General features: G+C 43.4%; 1 protein-coding gene across 23 annotated transcripts in view; it reads right to left on the bottom strand.

Moving 5' to 3' along the window:
• Positions 1-285: 285 nt before the first annotated feature.
• LOC112233761 (calpastatin-like) overlaps positions 286-15140 on the bottom strand; it is a 69453-nt gene continuing 54598 nt past the window's right edge. For 8 of the 23 annotated variants that reach the window (XM_024401582.2, XM_024401588.2, XM_024401583.2 and 5 more), the window contains 29 exons: positions 14064-14213; positions 13627-13722; positions 13131-13259; positions 12206-12328; positions 11797-11841; positions 11583-11684; positions 11374-11454; positions 10818-10853; positions 8238-8324; positions 7992-8072; positions 7449-7523; positions 7208-7282; positions 6890-6931; positions 6614-6712; positions 6404-6520; positions 6133-6246; positions 5751-5864; positions 5316-5525; positions 5098-5196; positions 4801-4917; positions 4533-4637; positions 4241-4330; positions 4020-4124; positions 3709-3801; positions 3218-3256; positions 2951-3067; positions 1762-1791; positions 1527-1633; positions 286-1316 (listed from right to left, as the gene is read on the bottom strand). In XM_024401582.2, the coding sequence (XP_024257350.2) occupies positions 1535-1633; positions 1762-1791; positions 2951-3067; positions 3218-3256; positions 3709-3801; positions 4020-4124; positions 4241-4330; positions 4533-4637; positions 4801-4917; positions 5098-5196; positions 5316-5525; positions 5751-5864; positions 6133-6246; positions 6404-6520; positions 6614-6712; positions 6890-6931; positions 7208-7282; positions 7449-7523; positions 7992-8072; positions 8238-8324; positions 10818-10853; positions 11374-11454; positions 11583-11684; positions 11797-11841; positions 12206-12328; positions 13131-13259; positions 13627-13722; positions 14064-14213 (2670 nt within the window). In that variant the 3' untranslated portion in view covers positions 286-1316; positions 1527-1534. The remainder of the gene's footprint in view (positions 1317-1526; positions 1634-1761; positions 1792-2950; positions 3068-3217; positions 3257-3708; positions 3802-4019; positions 4125-4240; positions 4331-4532; positions 4638-4800; positions 4918-5097; positions 5197-5315; positions 5526-5750; positions 5865-6132; positions 6247-6403; positions 6521-6613; positions 6713-6889; positions 6932-7207; positions 7283-7448; positions 7524-7991; positions 8073-8237; positions 8325-10817; positions 10854-11373; positions 11455-11582; positions 11685-11796; positions 11842-12205; positions 12329-13130; positions 13260-13626; positions 13723-14063; positions 14214-15140) is intronic. The other 15 variants (XM_024401601.2, XM_024401603.2, XM_024401604.2 and 12 more) reach the window with 11 other exon arrangements.

The raw sequence follows: 15140 nt of genomic DNA, 5'->3' as shown, positions 1-15140 counted from the left end.
GATAAAGATTTTCCTAATATTGCATGTGAAATCCTTTCTAAAATATATTAAAAAGTATTCTGTCCTGCAACAAAATATACAGTAGGTTCCCTATACCAAATTACCCTCTTCCCAATTGTGTATTCTACTAGTCATTAATTGTTTTTGACATTTTCTTATTGCCATTTTATAGGGCAAAGTACATTTAGGCTACCCCATGTTAGCTTCAAAATGTTTGTTTTTCTGTTGTTGAGGCACAAGCAGTTACTACAGACACTTGAATACTGAATACACACAGCAAACCAATTATTTTTGACATTTTTATTAAATTAGAATTCCCATTTCCAAAATATCTCTCAAGTTTTGAGTTTGAGACCTGCACCGAAATACTGTATGTAGAATTCTGTCATACCAGCTTTTGACTTTTTGAGTAGAAGTGATAGCTCTTGGACTGTTTTACAGTATACAAACAAAGGCAGTTTACAGAGGTAGTGACCACCCAAGTTTACTTGTAAGTGCACTTTCGGAAACCAATACATGCTTCTACGAGGCAAAGTACACACATATAGACCCTTCTGTAAAGCGATATCTATCAAGAAAGTAAATATATAGTATTGCATGAGCTATCAGATGCATCCGTACCAAGCAGATCACTTCCTGTAAATCCTTTTACACATTTCAATATTGTAAACTAAGTATTATCATCAAACTAAGCAAGACTATGCTGTACGCTAGTGTCTTATGTTGGCTGTCCACATAATAGAAAACATGCTTTTCTGTGTACAGCAAGATTGCAAAGACATCACAATCCTATATACCCACTATACACTGTTCCTAAACCCAGATCACGCTTACTATTACCCAGATCACGCTCACTATTACCCAGATCACGCTCACTATTACCCAACATTGTAGCAATGTTGAAGCAACATCACTTCAACATTCGCAACATCACTGCAACATTCGGGCAATACAGACTGTTAGCTAGGGCAACACCTCCATTTTATTTTTCTCACAGGATTGGACAGCTGCTCTGTCATTCATGAGGAATAAATTACAACAAACTCTCTCTCGCCTTCTCTCTCTCACTCTCTCTTTATTTTGCTCTCATCTCAAAGGAAAGAAACCAAAACAAGTACAATCTTCTGTCATGTGCGAAACCAAGCAGGAAAGGCATTGCACACAGCATGTGTCTGTGTGTGTGTGTGTGTGTGTGGTTATGTTTGTTTTTCATCCAGTATACATTCTCCACCATTTAGAAAAATAGAATCATCGTTCACAGCAGCTCCCTCTAGTGGCGCCTCCATGTGGCAGGGGACATGTAGTGCGCTAGAAACCTGAAAAAAAAAAACATACATCAGTCAATCTCACAGAAGACGACAAAATAATCCTGTACTATGATACTAAATCAGACTAAATTGTAAGTATGCTAGTACATATAGAAGCCTGCATTGCAGTATCACAGTCACATTGTTTCAAGTTGGTTGAGTCTTGTAGGCTACTTTTGACATCTGTGCTCCTGAGGTACTTGATGGTCAAGTCCTTACCTAGAGGTCTAGCTCTTGCCACCCTTATTTTTGGATCCTGGCACTACATCTGAACTCATCTTTCCAGACAGGTGGTCTTTGGCTGATGGGTTCTCCTCCTGTTGTTTCTGAGACAAAAGGTCAAAGGTCAAGTCAATTAGAGGACATTTATATCAAATCACATGAATATGGGCATGTAACTCAAATGATTATTAGGATCTAATTTCATTTGGTTTTCTTAAGGTCTAGTTCTTACCTTTGACTTAGACCTTGACTTGCTGTCGCTCTGCAATAAACAAAATTGACACCTTGTTCAGTGTGGATATAACTTCAGGGAGGGCTATGGTAAAGTGATACGGGAGACTTGTAATACGTCTCAATAAGACTAGAGGGCGCTATAAGACAACCAACAACCATATCTGTTGCTCCATAACCAGAGAATCAATGGCAAGTTCACCCTCCAGTGGAAGCTGGTGGGAGGAGCTATAGGAGCTATTGTAATGGCTGGAATGTAATTCATGGAACGGAGTCAAACATGCGGTTTCAATATGTTTGATACCGCTCCGTTTATTCCATTCCAGCCCATCCTCCTCCTATATAATGAGCCCATCCTCCTATCGCTCTTCCTACCAGCCTCCACTGTTGTAGGTTAAATTTTCTACTATGGGGAATAGTAGATTGACATAGGCTAGTGATTTTGCTGTTCGTTACTCGTCTTGTTGGCTGAGGATAAGTAAATGTGGACAGTAAGTATAACATCTTCAAAGTGCGCATCAGAATTAGGTTAGAAGGACCGCAAATCATTGCATCCTCGACTTGCCTGTTCTGTTAGAATTAATTACCATAATCTAAATGGGATTTCAGTCATTCTGAGCATCGTGGGTGGACGGCCCAGGTTACGCACCCAATGGGTATGGGTAATGCATAATATGCTAAGTATTTTTGCAAGGTGTCATGCATATGAACTCAAGATAGTTTTTTATTGTTACAGAGCAGACATCATCATGCCCTGTCTATACAAACGGAAAACAAGCAGGCCCCCTTGGAGGTTCTTGAAAGAGCAGCCAAGGAAGTAAGAGAAGAAGTCCATTTGAGCAGCAGCAAGTGATGAAAAAAAATAGACTGAATGACACTGAAGAAGTATATTGACAAAAAAAAGAAGATGAACATGTACCTGTGTGAAAGAGAGGCCATGATAGAGTAGCAGAGGCACATAAAGGTCTTATCTGATAATGACATGGAGTCTGAGCTAAAAAAAAAAAATATCAAGAATTTTGCAGACCAGCTTCATGGGCTTAGTAGCCTCAAATGCAGAGAGCGTGCAAGGGAGCAACACCTGGAGAGTGCGTGATGCACATGCATTCGGTAAGTCTGTGTACCAACTACTGAGAAGTGCTTAAATCAAAACGCGTCAAAAAGGTCTGAATCGGGCCCTGTGTACGTACCTCCAGACTGGGCTGTGTCTGCTTTGTTGTCACAACTACTGAGGTTGCAGCAGGACACGGTGAGGAAGAGAAGTCTCTAGACAAGAGGTCGAGGGCACTGCTGTCATCCATAGATGGCTTTAAGGAAGGAGGAAGACGGGTCACAAGTGTACATACGGTTTACATGAATTCAATATGACTTTTATGAGTGGCACTGTGTTCAACACAGTATGACATTGAATATGACTGATCTGTACGATTATAGATACAATTGGACAGAAACGCTACCTGCTTGGGCCTAACATCCGCCTGGGCTTTGGCCTCTGCCTGTGAGGAGAAAATACACACAACCTTATTAAAATATACAGCCTTACTTACACCTGGGGTGGCAGGTAGCCTAGTGGTTAGAGCGGTGGGCCAGTAACTGAAAGGTTGCTAGATCGAATTCCCGAGCTGACAAGTTAAAAATCTGTAATTATGCTCCTGAACAAGGCAGTTAACACACTGTTCCTAGGCCATCATTGTTAATAAGAATTTGTTCTTAACTTACTTGCCTAGTAAGGTCAAATAAAAAAAAATATTAACGTTTCCCAAACTTGGTTTTTGCATATTTTCGATAGAAGAGCGTAAAAATAACGTAAGGGCCGTTTACTACCATTTTTTTTGGTGTATTGCATTTACCACGTATTAGCGTTAGCATTTATGCTAGCATTAGCACATTACATTAGCATCTTCAGGAATACCCCTTTTATTTCCTACTACAACCCTGTATATGTTACCTTAAGGTCTTTCTCTGTGTGCCGGTACTCAGCTGGAAGGCTGACATCTCTCTCCCCCATCTTGATAAGCTTCTCCTCCATGATCTTCTTCTCCTAGAATAAGCAGAGAGCAGACTCAGGTAAAACAACAGATAGCATTAGCTCATATAGGCTAAAGGTTTCACTGCAGTGAGGTAAGGCTTATTTTTTTGACCAAGGAATAGCCTTCAACAGTTGTATTGCACAAGAGTGAATTTCCAGTCGGTCACACTTTAAACTAAATACATCATGTGTAGGCTTAATGAAGCCTTCATATCACTCTTTATAAGTACCTTGACGATGTCCCTGACTGAGACAGGAACGGGCTCTGGGATAGGAGTCATGTTCACTAAGGTGTCTGACAAGGCATCCAGAGCATCTACGGTCCCTGTAGACAGCTGCACACACACACGGTTACATGTCACTGCTGACAATGGGTACCTGACTGAGCCACTAAATGTGAATTAGGCATAGGACAACAATAATCTCACATTGTGTGTGTGTGTATCAGTACCTGGCGGTTAGCAGCAGATTTGACTGCAGGGGCAACAGTTGGAGCTACAAATTCCCCTGCCAGGGCATCCAAGGCAAAGTCATCTGTGGCCTACAGACACAAAGGAGGAGAGGAGAGATGGAGGGAAAATGTATATGTTAAGTGAGTTGTTCTGCTACCGATGAAAAACGAAGAGACACTTAAAGCAACCAGACATAAAAACACGTATTGGCTGGTCATAGTTTTATAGAGAGCAGACCAATCACTGGATGGTTTGATAAGTGAGTGACCAATGGTAGAGGGTGTTGTTCACCTGTGTTGGGGGGCAGAGGACAGGAGCCTGGACAGTTGGAGCCACAGAGGAAGACATGAAGTCACCTGACAGGATGTCCAGAGCCTCACCTGAGTCCATGGAGGGCTGAGAGAGAGAGCGAGAGCGAGAGAGCGAGAGACAGTTAAGATTATCACATTCCCTTACACCAATAACTCCTGGTTATATTTAGTTCTGTTTCTTCTCATAGTGAAAAGTAATGTATTTTTTGATCTCCCAATGACCTGTGCTTTGCGTAAATGAGGCTCACCTCTATCTTGGGAGGAGGCAGGTCTTTGCCTTTGTCCTCTGTGAACCTGTACTCTGGTGGGAGAGTGTCATCCCTTTCACCCACAAGCACAGCTTCCATCTCTGTCAGTTTGCCCTCCTATACAGCACATATAAAAATAAAAAAAACACACATGTATATACACACACACACACAACAGAGCCTAAATGAATTCTATCCTTAAAAAATTTCACTGGGACTGCTACACTATGTACTATACTGTAAGCTAGTCATTGTAAGAATTGAATAGAATAACTTTATTGTTCAGTGTATGTATACCGTGACAATGTCCTCAGGTCTGATCTTGGGAGGTTCAGGCGCTGGTTCTGGAGCAGCCAGAGTGTCTCCCAGAGCACTGAGAGCATCCAGGGACATACCCTGGAGAGAGAGAGAGAGAGACACACACAGGGATCAGCTGTGTGCAGGGACATTTATTCTTCAGTTGAGTCTCTTACTGCGCCTTAGATTTCTCCTGTGTCTACACGTAGCGTGGTTACCTCATCAGTGGTGGTTTTAGTAGGTGCTGCGGGTTTAGTAGGTGCTGCGGGTTTAGTAGTGGTAGCGGGTTTAGTAGTGGCTCCGGGTTTAGTAGTGGCTCCGGGTTTAGTAGTGGCTCCGGATTTAGTAGTGGCTCCGGGTTTAGTAGTGGCTCCGGGTACAACAGGGGCCATGCTGGGGGCTTCAAGGTCAAATGTACAAACGGCTCTCTATAGACAGGAAGCAAGAGCAAAACACATACACATATGATATGACAGTACGCAAGGTATACTGTACATATGGCATACACACACCATGACCCGACAGCCGGCAATACACAAGGTACACACACACCTACACAAGCACTTGTACACACATACACACACAAACAATATGATTTGAATACAATGAACACACAACATAACTAAACATATACAAAACACCTGTGAGTTTACCTGTGGGGGGTTGTCGAAGTGAGGCACCACGGGGGCCTGGACAGCGGAGGCCTTAGTAGGGGCCACAAAGTCTCCAGCCAAGGCATCCAGGGCTGCTAAATCATCTATTTTGGCCTGGGAGAGATAGACTCACATACTTACAGCTTATAATGCCTTCCTAAGGCTGTCATAAGATTGACAAAATGGCTGTTATTGATTCTTACTCACATGCCATATTATGATAGCCCTAAAGTAATGGCACTGGAGTGACTTTCACTTAGAAGATTACCAATAGACTTATAGAAAATGAAACTATTGGAGGGGTAAATCAATTCATAACAGAGTTGACCAATTAGTGGATGGTTTGATAAGTGAACGACCAATGATAGAGGGTGCTGTTCACCTGTTTGGGAGGAGCTGGGGGGCAGAGGACAGGAGCCTGGACAGATGGAGCCACAGAGGAAGACATGAAGTCACCTGACAGGATGTCCAGAGCCTCGCCAGAGTCCATGGAAGGCTGGAGAATGAGAGAGAAAACAGAGTACAGAGGGGAGAAGTATGAGTACTGTGACTCAAATCTCAGTATACTATAACATCAGATCCCTTTGGAGGTCGCCACTGGTATTTACTATAGGTGTGCGACATGAGGCTTTTGATGGCTTCAGAAGGCTCACCTCTTTCTTGGGAGGAGGCAGGTCTTTGACTTTGTCCTTGGGGAACCTGTACTCTGGTGGGATAGTGTCGTCCCTCTCACCCACAAACACACCCGCCTCCGATGTCAGTTTGCCCTCCTGCAGAACGGAAATGTGCACCAAAACATTTTACACACGCGTACGCACTCGCACACACAAATGTAGCACAGGCGGAATACAAGTCAAGTGTACCGTGACAATGTCCTCAGGTCTGATCTTGGGAGGTTCGGGCGCTGGTTCTGGAGCAGCCAGCGTGTCTCCCAGAGCATTGAGAGCATCCAGGGACATACCCTGGAGAGACACAGACAGAGGGACAGAGAGAGACATGAAGAAAGAAAGGACAGACAGAGAAAGGGGGACACATAAGGGGTTAGATTGAATGATCAACAAGCACACAGGATGATACATAGTACAACAGTAACAGTATTTCATTGGTTAGATAGAAACTGTATCCCTCCTATGACAAACCTCATCTGTCTTAGGCTTGGTGTCCATTGGGGAGTCAGCCAACTGAAACGCAACAAACGTCAATAGATAACAGCTTCATGACCCGACAGAAGTATTACATAGAATACATATTTTGCATGGAAATATTTTTTGTTGCCGACACAGTACAGAACCCAACCCGCCTCAAAGCATGACAGGCGGAGCTGCAATGATGGACAACCCAATATAACAGTGGACATAAGTGTTTGTCAGTGTTTATGTAGTGCTCATGATATTGTTGCGCATGGCGTATTAATGTGTGGTCATGACGTAGGACTTGCTTTCTTTGGGGTTACTTACCTTTTCAACCTTAGCTTTCTTGTCCGCCGGGGGAGCAGCAGACTTGGTCACAACGGGAGACTTAAACTCAGATTTCTGGAATGGAGGAGAGAGATTATTTGATTCCGTTGGCTGAGCTGCAATGATGGACATCCCAATATAACAGTGGACATAAGCGTTTGTCAGTGCTGATGACATTGTTACGCATGGCATATTAATGTGTGGTCATGACGTAGGACTTGCTTTCTTTGGGGTTACTTACCTTTTCCACCTTAGTTTTCTTGTCCGCGGGGGGAGCAGCCGACTTGGTCACAACGGGAGACTTAAACTCAGCTTTCTGGAATGGAGGAGAGAGATTATTTGAGTCCGTTGAATACTGCTGCTTGGGTTCTAGTTGAGAGGAAGATGGGGAAACCCTTTGGTAAAAAGCTCACTTGAACCCTTCACTATAAAGTGGTCTTCACAGGAGCGTATCTTTACATGACATAACAGTTGTCATAACCTATTACAGCCGACATTGGTGTGCGTCAAAATTACATGACACTGTCATGTTGTTTGCAACAGTATGCAGGGCAGGCTATTCATCCATGACATAGTACCATGACATAGTAACCAGTAGGTGGCTAGAAAGTCAGCAGTCCGACAACCTAGCCAAAATGTTGCCAGGTGTCATTATGACCATGTTATGTCAATTGACATTCCCTGACATGGCTTTTCATAAGAGTTTACCATGTCACGCTAATTTCTTTTAGAATATAGTTTTACAATGGAGGAGTCGAGTAAAATATCAGCGCTCTTCATTTACCTTGATGGGAGCGGGTGGAGGGGGAGCGAAGTTGGAGAAGCCAGCAGACAAAGCATCAATGGCAGCCAAGTCCTCCACTTTCTGTTAATAGATGAAATTGTATCACTATCATATATTAAACATGAAGAGTCGGGACCGCTGTCTCAACCGAAAGACTATGGGACTAATAACGATCCTGTTACCCAATGTATGTTTCAGGAAACATGACCCATAAGTGATTATAACCTGGAAATAGTGAAGTCTCACCTTCTCCTGTTTCTGAGGGATGGGAGCAGTAGAGGTCGTGAACCCAAAGGAGAGGGAGTCCAGAGCTTCATCTGTGCTCATGGGTTTCTGATACAAGCAAACAAACAAAGCATAGTTATACACAAAGGATTACAGTAAACGTTGTGATTTCATAATCTGCCACTAGATGGCGCTTTAGACTAACTCCAACCATTGAAAGAGGGCAGAATAATGTAGACCAGACCACACGTAGCAGACCAGAAGGAAAAGTACTGACACACCCATTACATTCCCTAGGATCTTACTCGCAACCAAGCACTTGGCAAAGAATCCCTTTACTTAGCATCAGTTGTATTCTAAAAAAATTTTTAAAACACATAACCAATGGCCAATTTTAGACAACTCACTTTGGCCAAATACTTGATCGGTAAAAGAGTTTGCCTCGTATCCAAAGAATTTCTTAGAAGCAGAGGTATACAACAGAGAGAACTACAGTGCAAGATAAGGTGTGGCCCAAAGTTGGGACAGAGGGTGAATAAGTGCGTGTATGGGTCGTTCCACGAAATGGGTTTCTTTTGCGTCCCTTTAAATATTTAAAGTAGAAATAGTGCACCAATATTGAATTTGAAATGCCTGTTATATTAAATGAAGTGCCCTTTTATATAGACAACATTAATTAAATAAATCTGAAGAAATCAAAGTGGCAAAATTCAGCATTTTGACATGTCCCTACGTCAACCCTGTGTATTTTAACCCATTTAACAACAACATTTCGCCAAGTTTCACCATCATCGTACAGCCCTAGTTAATTTGTTGCTTTGACAAAGTCATTTTGTCATGACTTCTACCCGAAGTCGTTGCCTCTCCTTGTTCGGGCGGTGCTCGGCGGTCGACGTCACCGGTCTTCTAGCCATCATTGATCCATTTTCCATTGGTTTTGTCTTGTCTTCCCACACACCTGTTTTCAATCCCATTCATTACCTGTTGTGTATTTAACCCTCTGTTTCCCCTCATGTCTTTGTCAGAGATTGTTTATTGTCAGTGTTGTGTTTATTGTATAGGTGCGCGACGGGTCCTCGTACCCATGTTTGTTTATATTCTATTCTTATTAGTGTTATGGAGCATGTTACGTGGACATTCATTAAAAGACTCCATTTTACACTCCGTTTGACTCTCTTGCGCCTGACTTCCCTGCCACCTATACACACACACACACACGACTGACACATTTCTGAAGATTATTATTTATGTCATGTGATTAGTGATTCATTTACATCTGTCCCTCATTTTAAGGTCAACCCTGTTATGTGTACTGAACTCTTGATTTAATATGGAGAAACTATACCTTTTTAAATATGTTTTCCCCCCAAAAGAAACATTGAACATCTAATAGTCAAATTACAGAGTAAAAGCAGGTGAGCGGTTTCTACTGTTTTTGACCATGTTCTGGTGTAAACACGTCAAAACTTAGACAGGCACATTTTTATTTAACAATTTCAACGTTTTTGTAAAGCTTGCATTTAATTGCCACTCCCTATTGCACACAACAAACTTCCATTTCCCCTGTCACAATGTATGGCTGATTTAAGATGAAATTGTCAACCCTGTTACGGTCAACCCTGTTACGGTCAACCCTGTTACGGTCAACCCTGTTACTTTATTTGGCACTTAATTAAATAATCGGGCAACATTTTGATTTCCGCCAAAATAGACATAACCAAACGATGTTCTTTTTATTTAAAACAAAGTGGGGCAATATGGCTTAAAATTACTAAAATGCTTTCTAAATATAGTAACAATCAAATTCTAAACAACATTCACATTCACAATAAATATGATCATACTTAATATTACAATACTATTTCATTTAACTGCCGACAGAGAATGTTCTATGAAACGTCCACTGAGCGACACCATTCAAATGCAGACAGACTCGTTCCAACTTCAGCTTTAAGCACAATTTCGTCCGTCAGTGACCAAAATAAAGTGGTAATTGTTCCAATTCTATGAAATTATTTTGTATTTTTTCATGTTGAGAGCTTTAAATCCGGCAGAAAATAATCACAGTGAGATGAAACCACAACAGCTGGATTCACTAGACCGTCACCGTTCATATGCTGTCTCCCAGGCTGGGCTGGGTCGCTCAGAGGAAGAGCAAATTTATCTGGATAGTCCACAAAATGTGACACGTCACTTCCTACACAAATGTGGGGTCTGTGTATGGGTGAATAGGCGTGGAGTAATGAGTGATTGTGTGTTGACAATGTATCCTCTTGTAGTGTGTGTGCACAAAAGGCTGTGGCAGAACTAGAACCGACTGGTTGAGATGGCCCTACTGTTGTTTGCAAAGCCAACACCCCTCAGCGCAATGCAACATTCCACACTGTAGAGGTATCCAACACTGTCAGAAGAGACCGGGGCATCAGGCCTATGGTTTATTTTGTTCATGAAGTGTGTGTGCGTGAGTCCGTGTGTGTATGTGAGAAAGATTGAGAGAGAGAGGCAGAGAGAAAGAGGAAAGGAGAGGGTGGGGGGGTCAATATCTCTGTGTTTTCGCCACAGCATACAGTGCATCGCCTGGTAGTAAATACAATGACTTACTGGGACATCCTTTGGCTTGACATCTGCAACTGGGGCCTACGAAAATGAAAAGAAATCAGAAATTATTCTATATAATATAAGTTAATTAATTACATAGTTGAGTACGCCTACATTTAAATCAACTCTGATCATGTTCAGAAAATAATGACAAAAAGGTTATTCAAGGGCGGTAACGACACACAGGCTTTTCCCCACCTGGTCCAGAAACAAACCCTGGCTCTGACCCTCTAGGGCACATCATGTAGATCTGAAAGAATTGCATTGATATGGTAGTAGCTCAATCTTGGTCTCGGATCAGCTTGGTGGACATTTGGCCCTATTGCTTACACCTATCAAGTCAAGTGTCCAAGTGTCCAGGGATAGGCTAAGGGCTAAGAGACCTGATGACCAAGAGTTCCAGTCAAATGTGTAATGTCAAAGTCAGTACTGTAGCGCAACGCTAAAGACACACAAACGTAAAGCTCTCTAACAGCAACATAAGTGATGATGATGACGACGAGGAGGAGCAAGAGGAAGGAGACTTGAGGAGAAGGGGGATTAAGAGTTAGGGACTGACCATGTCCTCAAATCGGTATCCTGGGGGCAGTGGGCAGTTGTTCCCCCCACATATCACTCCCTCCTGATGGGTCAAGCCATGCTGTGTGACACATGCAATAACACACATTGTTACATTTGGGGACTGGGTGGACACACACATACATCTATCCAACTCGCACCATGCGCAAACACACACACACACACACACACTATGTGAGGGTGCTGTACCTCTATAACCTCTGGCCCGGTGTATACGGGGGCTGCAGGGGTGAGAGGCTCTGACGAGGGCAGGAAATTAGCCAGGGCATCAAAGGGGTCCGCAGTAAGCTCCTACACATGACACGACAACTCAAACACAAGCAACGCAAATTCCATGCCATGCATTTTTTTTTTGGTGCAATATAAAACCCAGATAAAGAGAAAAGATAGAGCAATGATTTACCTCTTTGGCTGTCTTGGCTGCTGGGGGACCTACTTCCACCTGTACCTGCAACCCGGAGCAGGAGAGGTTAGTGAATACAACACTGGGTTACAATCTGTGACACTGCTCAGCTCCTATGCCCAACTGAGCTTCTGGGTGGCTGTGGACTCAATTCAACCAAACCCACAAAGGTAATACTCACGCAGGAGCAAAAGCACTCTTTTTCCTGTCATCAAATAAAATATAGAATGGTACAGTAAACATTCCTCACCACTTCCACTGCTTTAATTCACAGCTACATTGTGTGAAAACAGGGAAAGAATGACAAGGACACAGGAAGTGATCAATGATAACACCAGGGATAGCCCCACCCCCAAGAGTCGTCTTCTACTATAGCGTAGTTAATATCGAACAGTAATCCGGAGTCTACCTTGGTCTCTGGACCTTTCTGAGAGGGGCCTCCAGCCGCGGCACCGCCTGCAGAAACAGCCTGGGGCAACTTAGCAAGATCCTTTTTAGCCATGTCAGCTTTGCTTGATGTGGTGGGCACACTCTATAAAAAGGCATATGGTGCACGCCATTAGACGAGGTGCAGAGCAGAGCTCAGAGAGCTGCGCATAGCCTTAGAGTCAAAGTTTAGTAGAGTGATAGGACGATAGTTAACAGCTTATCGCCTGTAGGTAATGACAAAGGAAAGGCACCATGATAAGATAAGTGCCTAATCAGAATGTAATTTGCCGCCACCGTTAAGAAAAGTATTAGGACGGTAGTAAGCACCCCCGTAAGGCATCAAAGAGGGTACAGCGAAAACAGAAATACAACAACAGGTCCCCCAATCAACCTAAACCAGGTAAACAAAGCCAGAAGCAATACAAGATGTGGTGCAACGCAACCAGAAGAAAAAGTTTAAAAGGTGGAAATACCATTGTGCCTTCGCTGTGGTGATGTGTCAGACACCGTTTGTCTTGACGTGTTGAGCGTAACACAAGTGTGGACATGCTGGTAAGACTCAGTCGCATTAGAGCAGAAGTGTCCGTTCAATTCCCAGTCAGACACCCGAGGGCCAGAAGTAAGGAAGTCCAAAAGTAGAGATATGTTTTGAAGGATATCGCCGGAGAGAAAAACCGGAGAACGGATACTATATAAAAGGCGTGGAAGAATATGAAGATAAAGAGAGTGACTTAAACCTCAAGGTCACGGGGAGAGATTAATGACGAAGAAGACGTGGAATAGTGACCCAGGAAGAGAGTGTTGAAAGGGGGAGTGAGTTTAAAAAGAGAGCCAAGCCGGGCAAAGAATAAAAGATTGAGAAGAAAGCGGCCTCGCCCCACACTCATCGACAGTCTGCCATCTACCTTGGCTGCCTGTTTCGGGGACTCTTGGAGCTTCGGTACGTCAGCTCTCCAGGGTGTCGCCGACACTCCGACAATGTTTACTCCCCCAGGGGCAGGAGGTGTAGCTTTGGCAGGGTGCATGGGTGCAGTCTATATTTAAGAGGAATGAGTTAAAAGTCAATGGCTACAACACAAACAGAGCAGATTCAATGTATTGGCACCCTTTAAATTCAAATATGTAAAGGTGAATGGGGCCCCAGTGAGTATGAGGTGCAGGGGACATTAAAATCTAAAGTAGGGTAAAGTTGTCCCTAGACACTAAAGTATGGTCAGTTTTGTATTCCCTTCCCAAATTGGTTAAGTTAGGCATTTAGAGAGGGTAAGCTGATCCTAGATCAGTGCCTACGGGCAACATCGACCTGGAATCTGAAACCCAGCAATCATTCAGGCCATTAAGAGGTCCAGGGCCAGAGGATGAGACCATTACTATATTTAAGGGAGGGATGTTTGGCATTACCTTTGGGGTGTCTTTAGGACTGCCTCTGGTCCCAGGTGTTGGTATGTCAATAATAGTAGCACCTGCTCCAGCAGCGTTTGGAGACACAAGTGTCGTCTACAAACCAAGAAGCAAGCGTAGAACACATTATGGAAACGTGGTTCAGAAAACCAGCCAGCAACATGTTATGCTCATCACCAATGGACAGTGAAGGGTCCTAATCCCGTACTCCAGCATGTAAAAAAAAAGCACAGTCAATCAATAAGCTCATTGGGGTCATTGTGAATAGTGATGTAAGCAGATCGGAACACACCCTAGGCCAAGCTGTGAAGGAGGCAATGGTAAAGAGTGAGATTCCATTTAACAGAGTGTACACTACGCCCATGGGAACGCATTTGGGAAGAGAGTGAAAGATGTCAGAATAGGCCATGATTGTCCCACAAGAATCTCCAGTCTACCTCTGGCATCTTCACTTTGGCCGCTCCACTCTGCGTTGTCCCGGCTGTAGTAGGACTTCCTCCCGCTGCGACACCACTTCCTGTGGTTCCACCCATTGTCACGGACTCCGCCCTTGGCTTCGTAGTCATGGTCGAGGCGGCAGATGCACTCTGCAATGCAACAAGGATTGTGATTGGCTCGGTAACATTTGATTATTTTCAGCTTGCCTTATCCGATTGCTTATCTATATAAAATTCCGTGCCTAGTGATGCTTTCCCCTCAACAAACGAACAACAAATGACTGACAAGTAAAAATGAAGACGATACGGCAGAGTATGTACAGATGCATATAGTACTATACATAACCGTGTGTGTATGCATACATCTCTACATAGGTATGCAGTGCATGCATATGATACAAGTGAAACATTAGTAGCTTTCCTAAGTGGCAAACTGTCTGTCACATCTTCACAAGGCAAAGGCATTTTCACTCTTCCTGGGTTTTACGTCAGATACCAGAACAGGTGACATTTTATGTTGTGTTGTCATGGAGTTGGGGGACACGTGAATACGCCACCTCGGGTTGGCATCTATGCCCTTTGCTGTCACCATGGAATTGTTTGGGCATAGGAGAGAGGACTTTTGGAATAGATTCAGGAAAGAGATTCAGGGAACTGATACAACTTCTCTAGGGAAACCAGTTTGGTAATTCCTTTATGCTGAGTGGTCAACGACCTACCTTAACCAAGGTTATAAAACCTTGTGTTTTGCATGTTGATTAAAACCCATTTACAAAAAAACTACTTTCAGTTCCCCCACTGCCAGCCCAACCCCACAACAACAAAAACCGACATTCAACCAAAGGAAGTTTGTCCAATCTGTGGTTCCCTATAAATATTGGGCTGGAGACCAGTTAAAGACCGTGCTGTGCAATGTGTGCTGACTATAGGTGTTCTCTGTAGTTAATCTTTCTCTTTTCTGGAGAGAAAGCAACTAAAAGAGTGCTACTGTTTAGCAGAGCTTTTGCACTGACATTAGTGGGGAAGACACTGACTGTTGTGCAAGTGTTGCGGGCTGGCCAAGTACATCGCTACTAC

The sequence above is a fragment of the Oncorhynchus tshawytscha genome, linkage group LG02, assembly GCF_018296145.1.
Source record: "Oncorhynchus tshawytscha isolate Ot180627B linkage group LG02, Otsh_v2.0, whole genome shotgun sequence".
Taxonomy (NCBI): Eukaryota; Metazoa; Chordata; class Actinopteri; order Salmoniformes; family Salmonidae; genus Oncorhynchus; species Oncorhynchus tshawytscha.
This window is presented reverse-complemented; position numbering and strand designations above follow the sequence as displayed.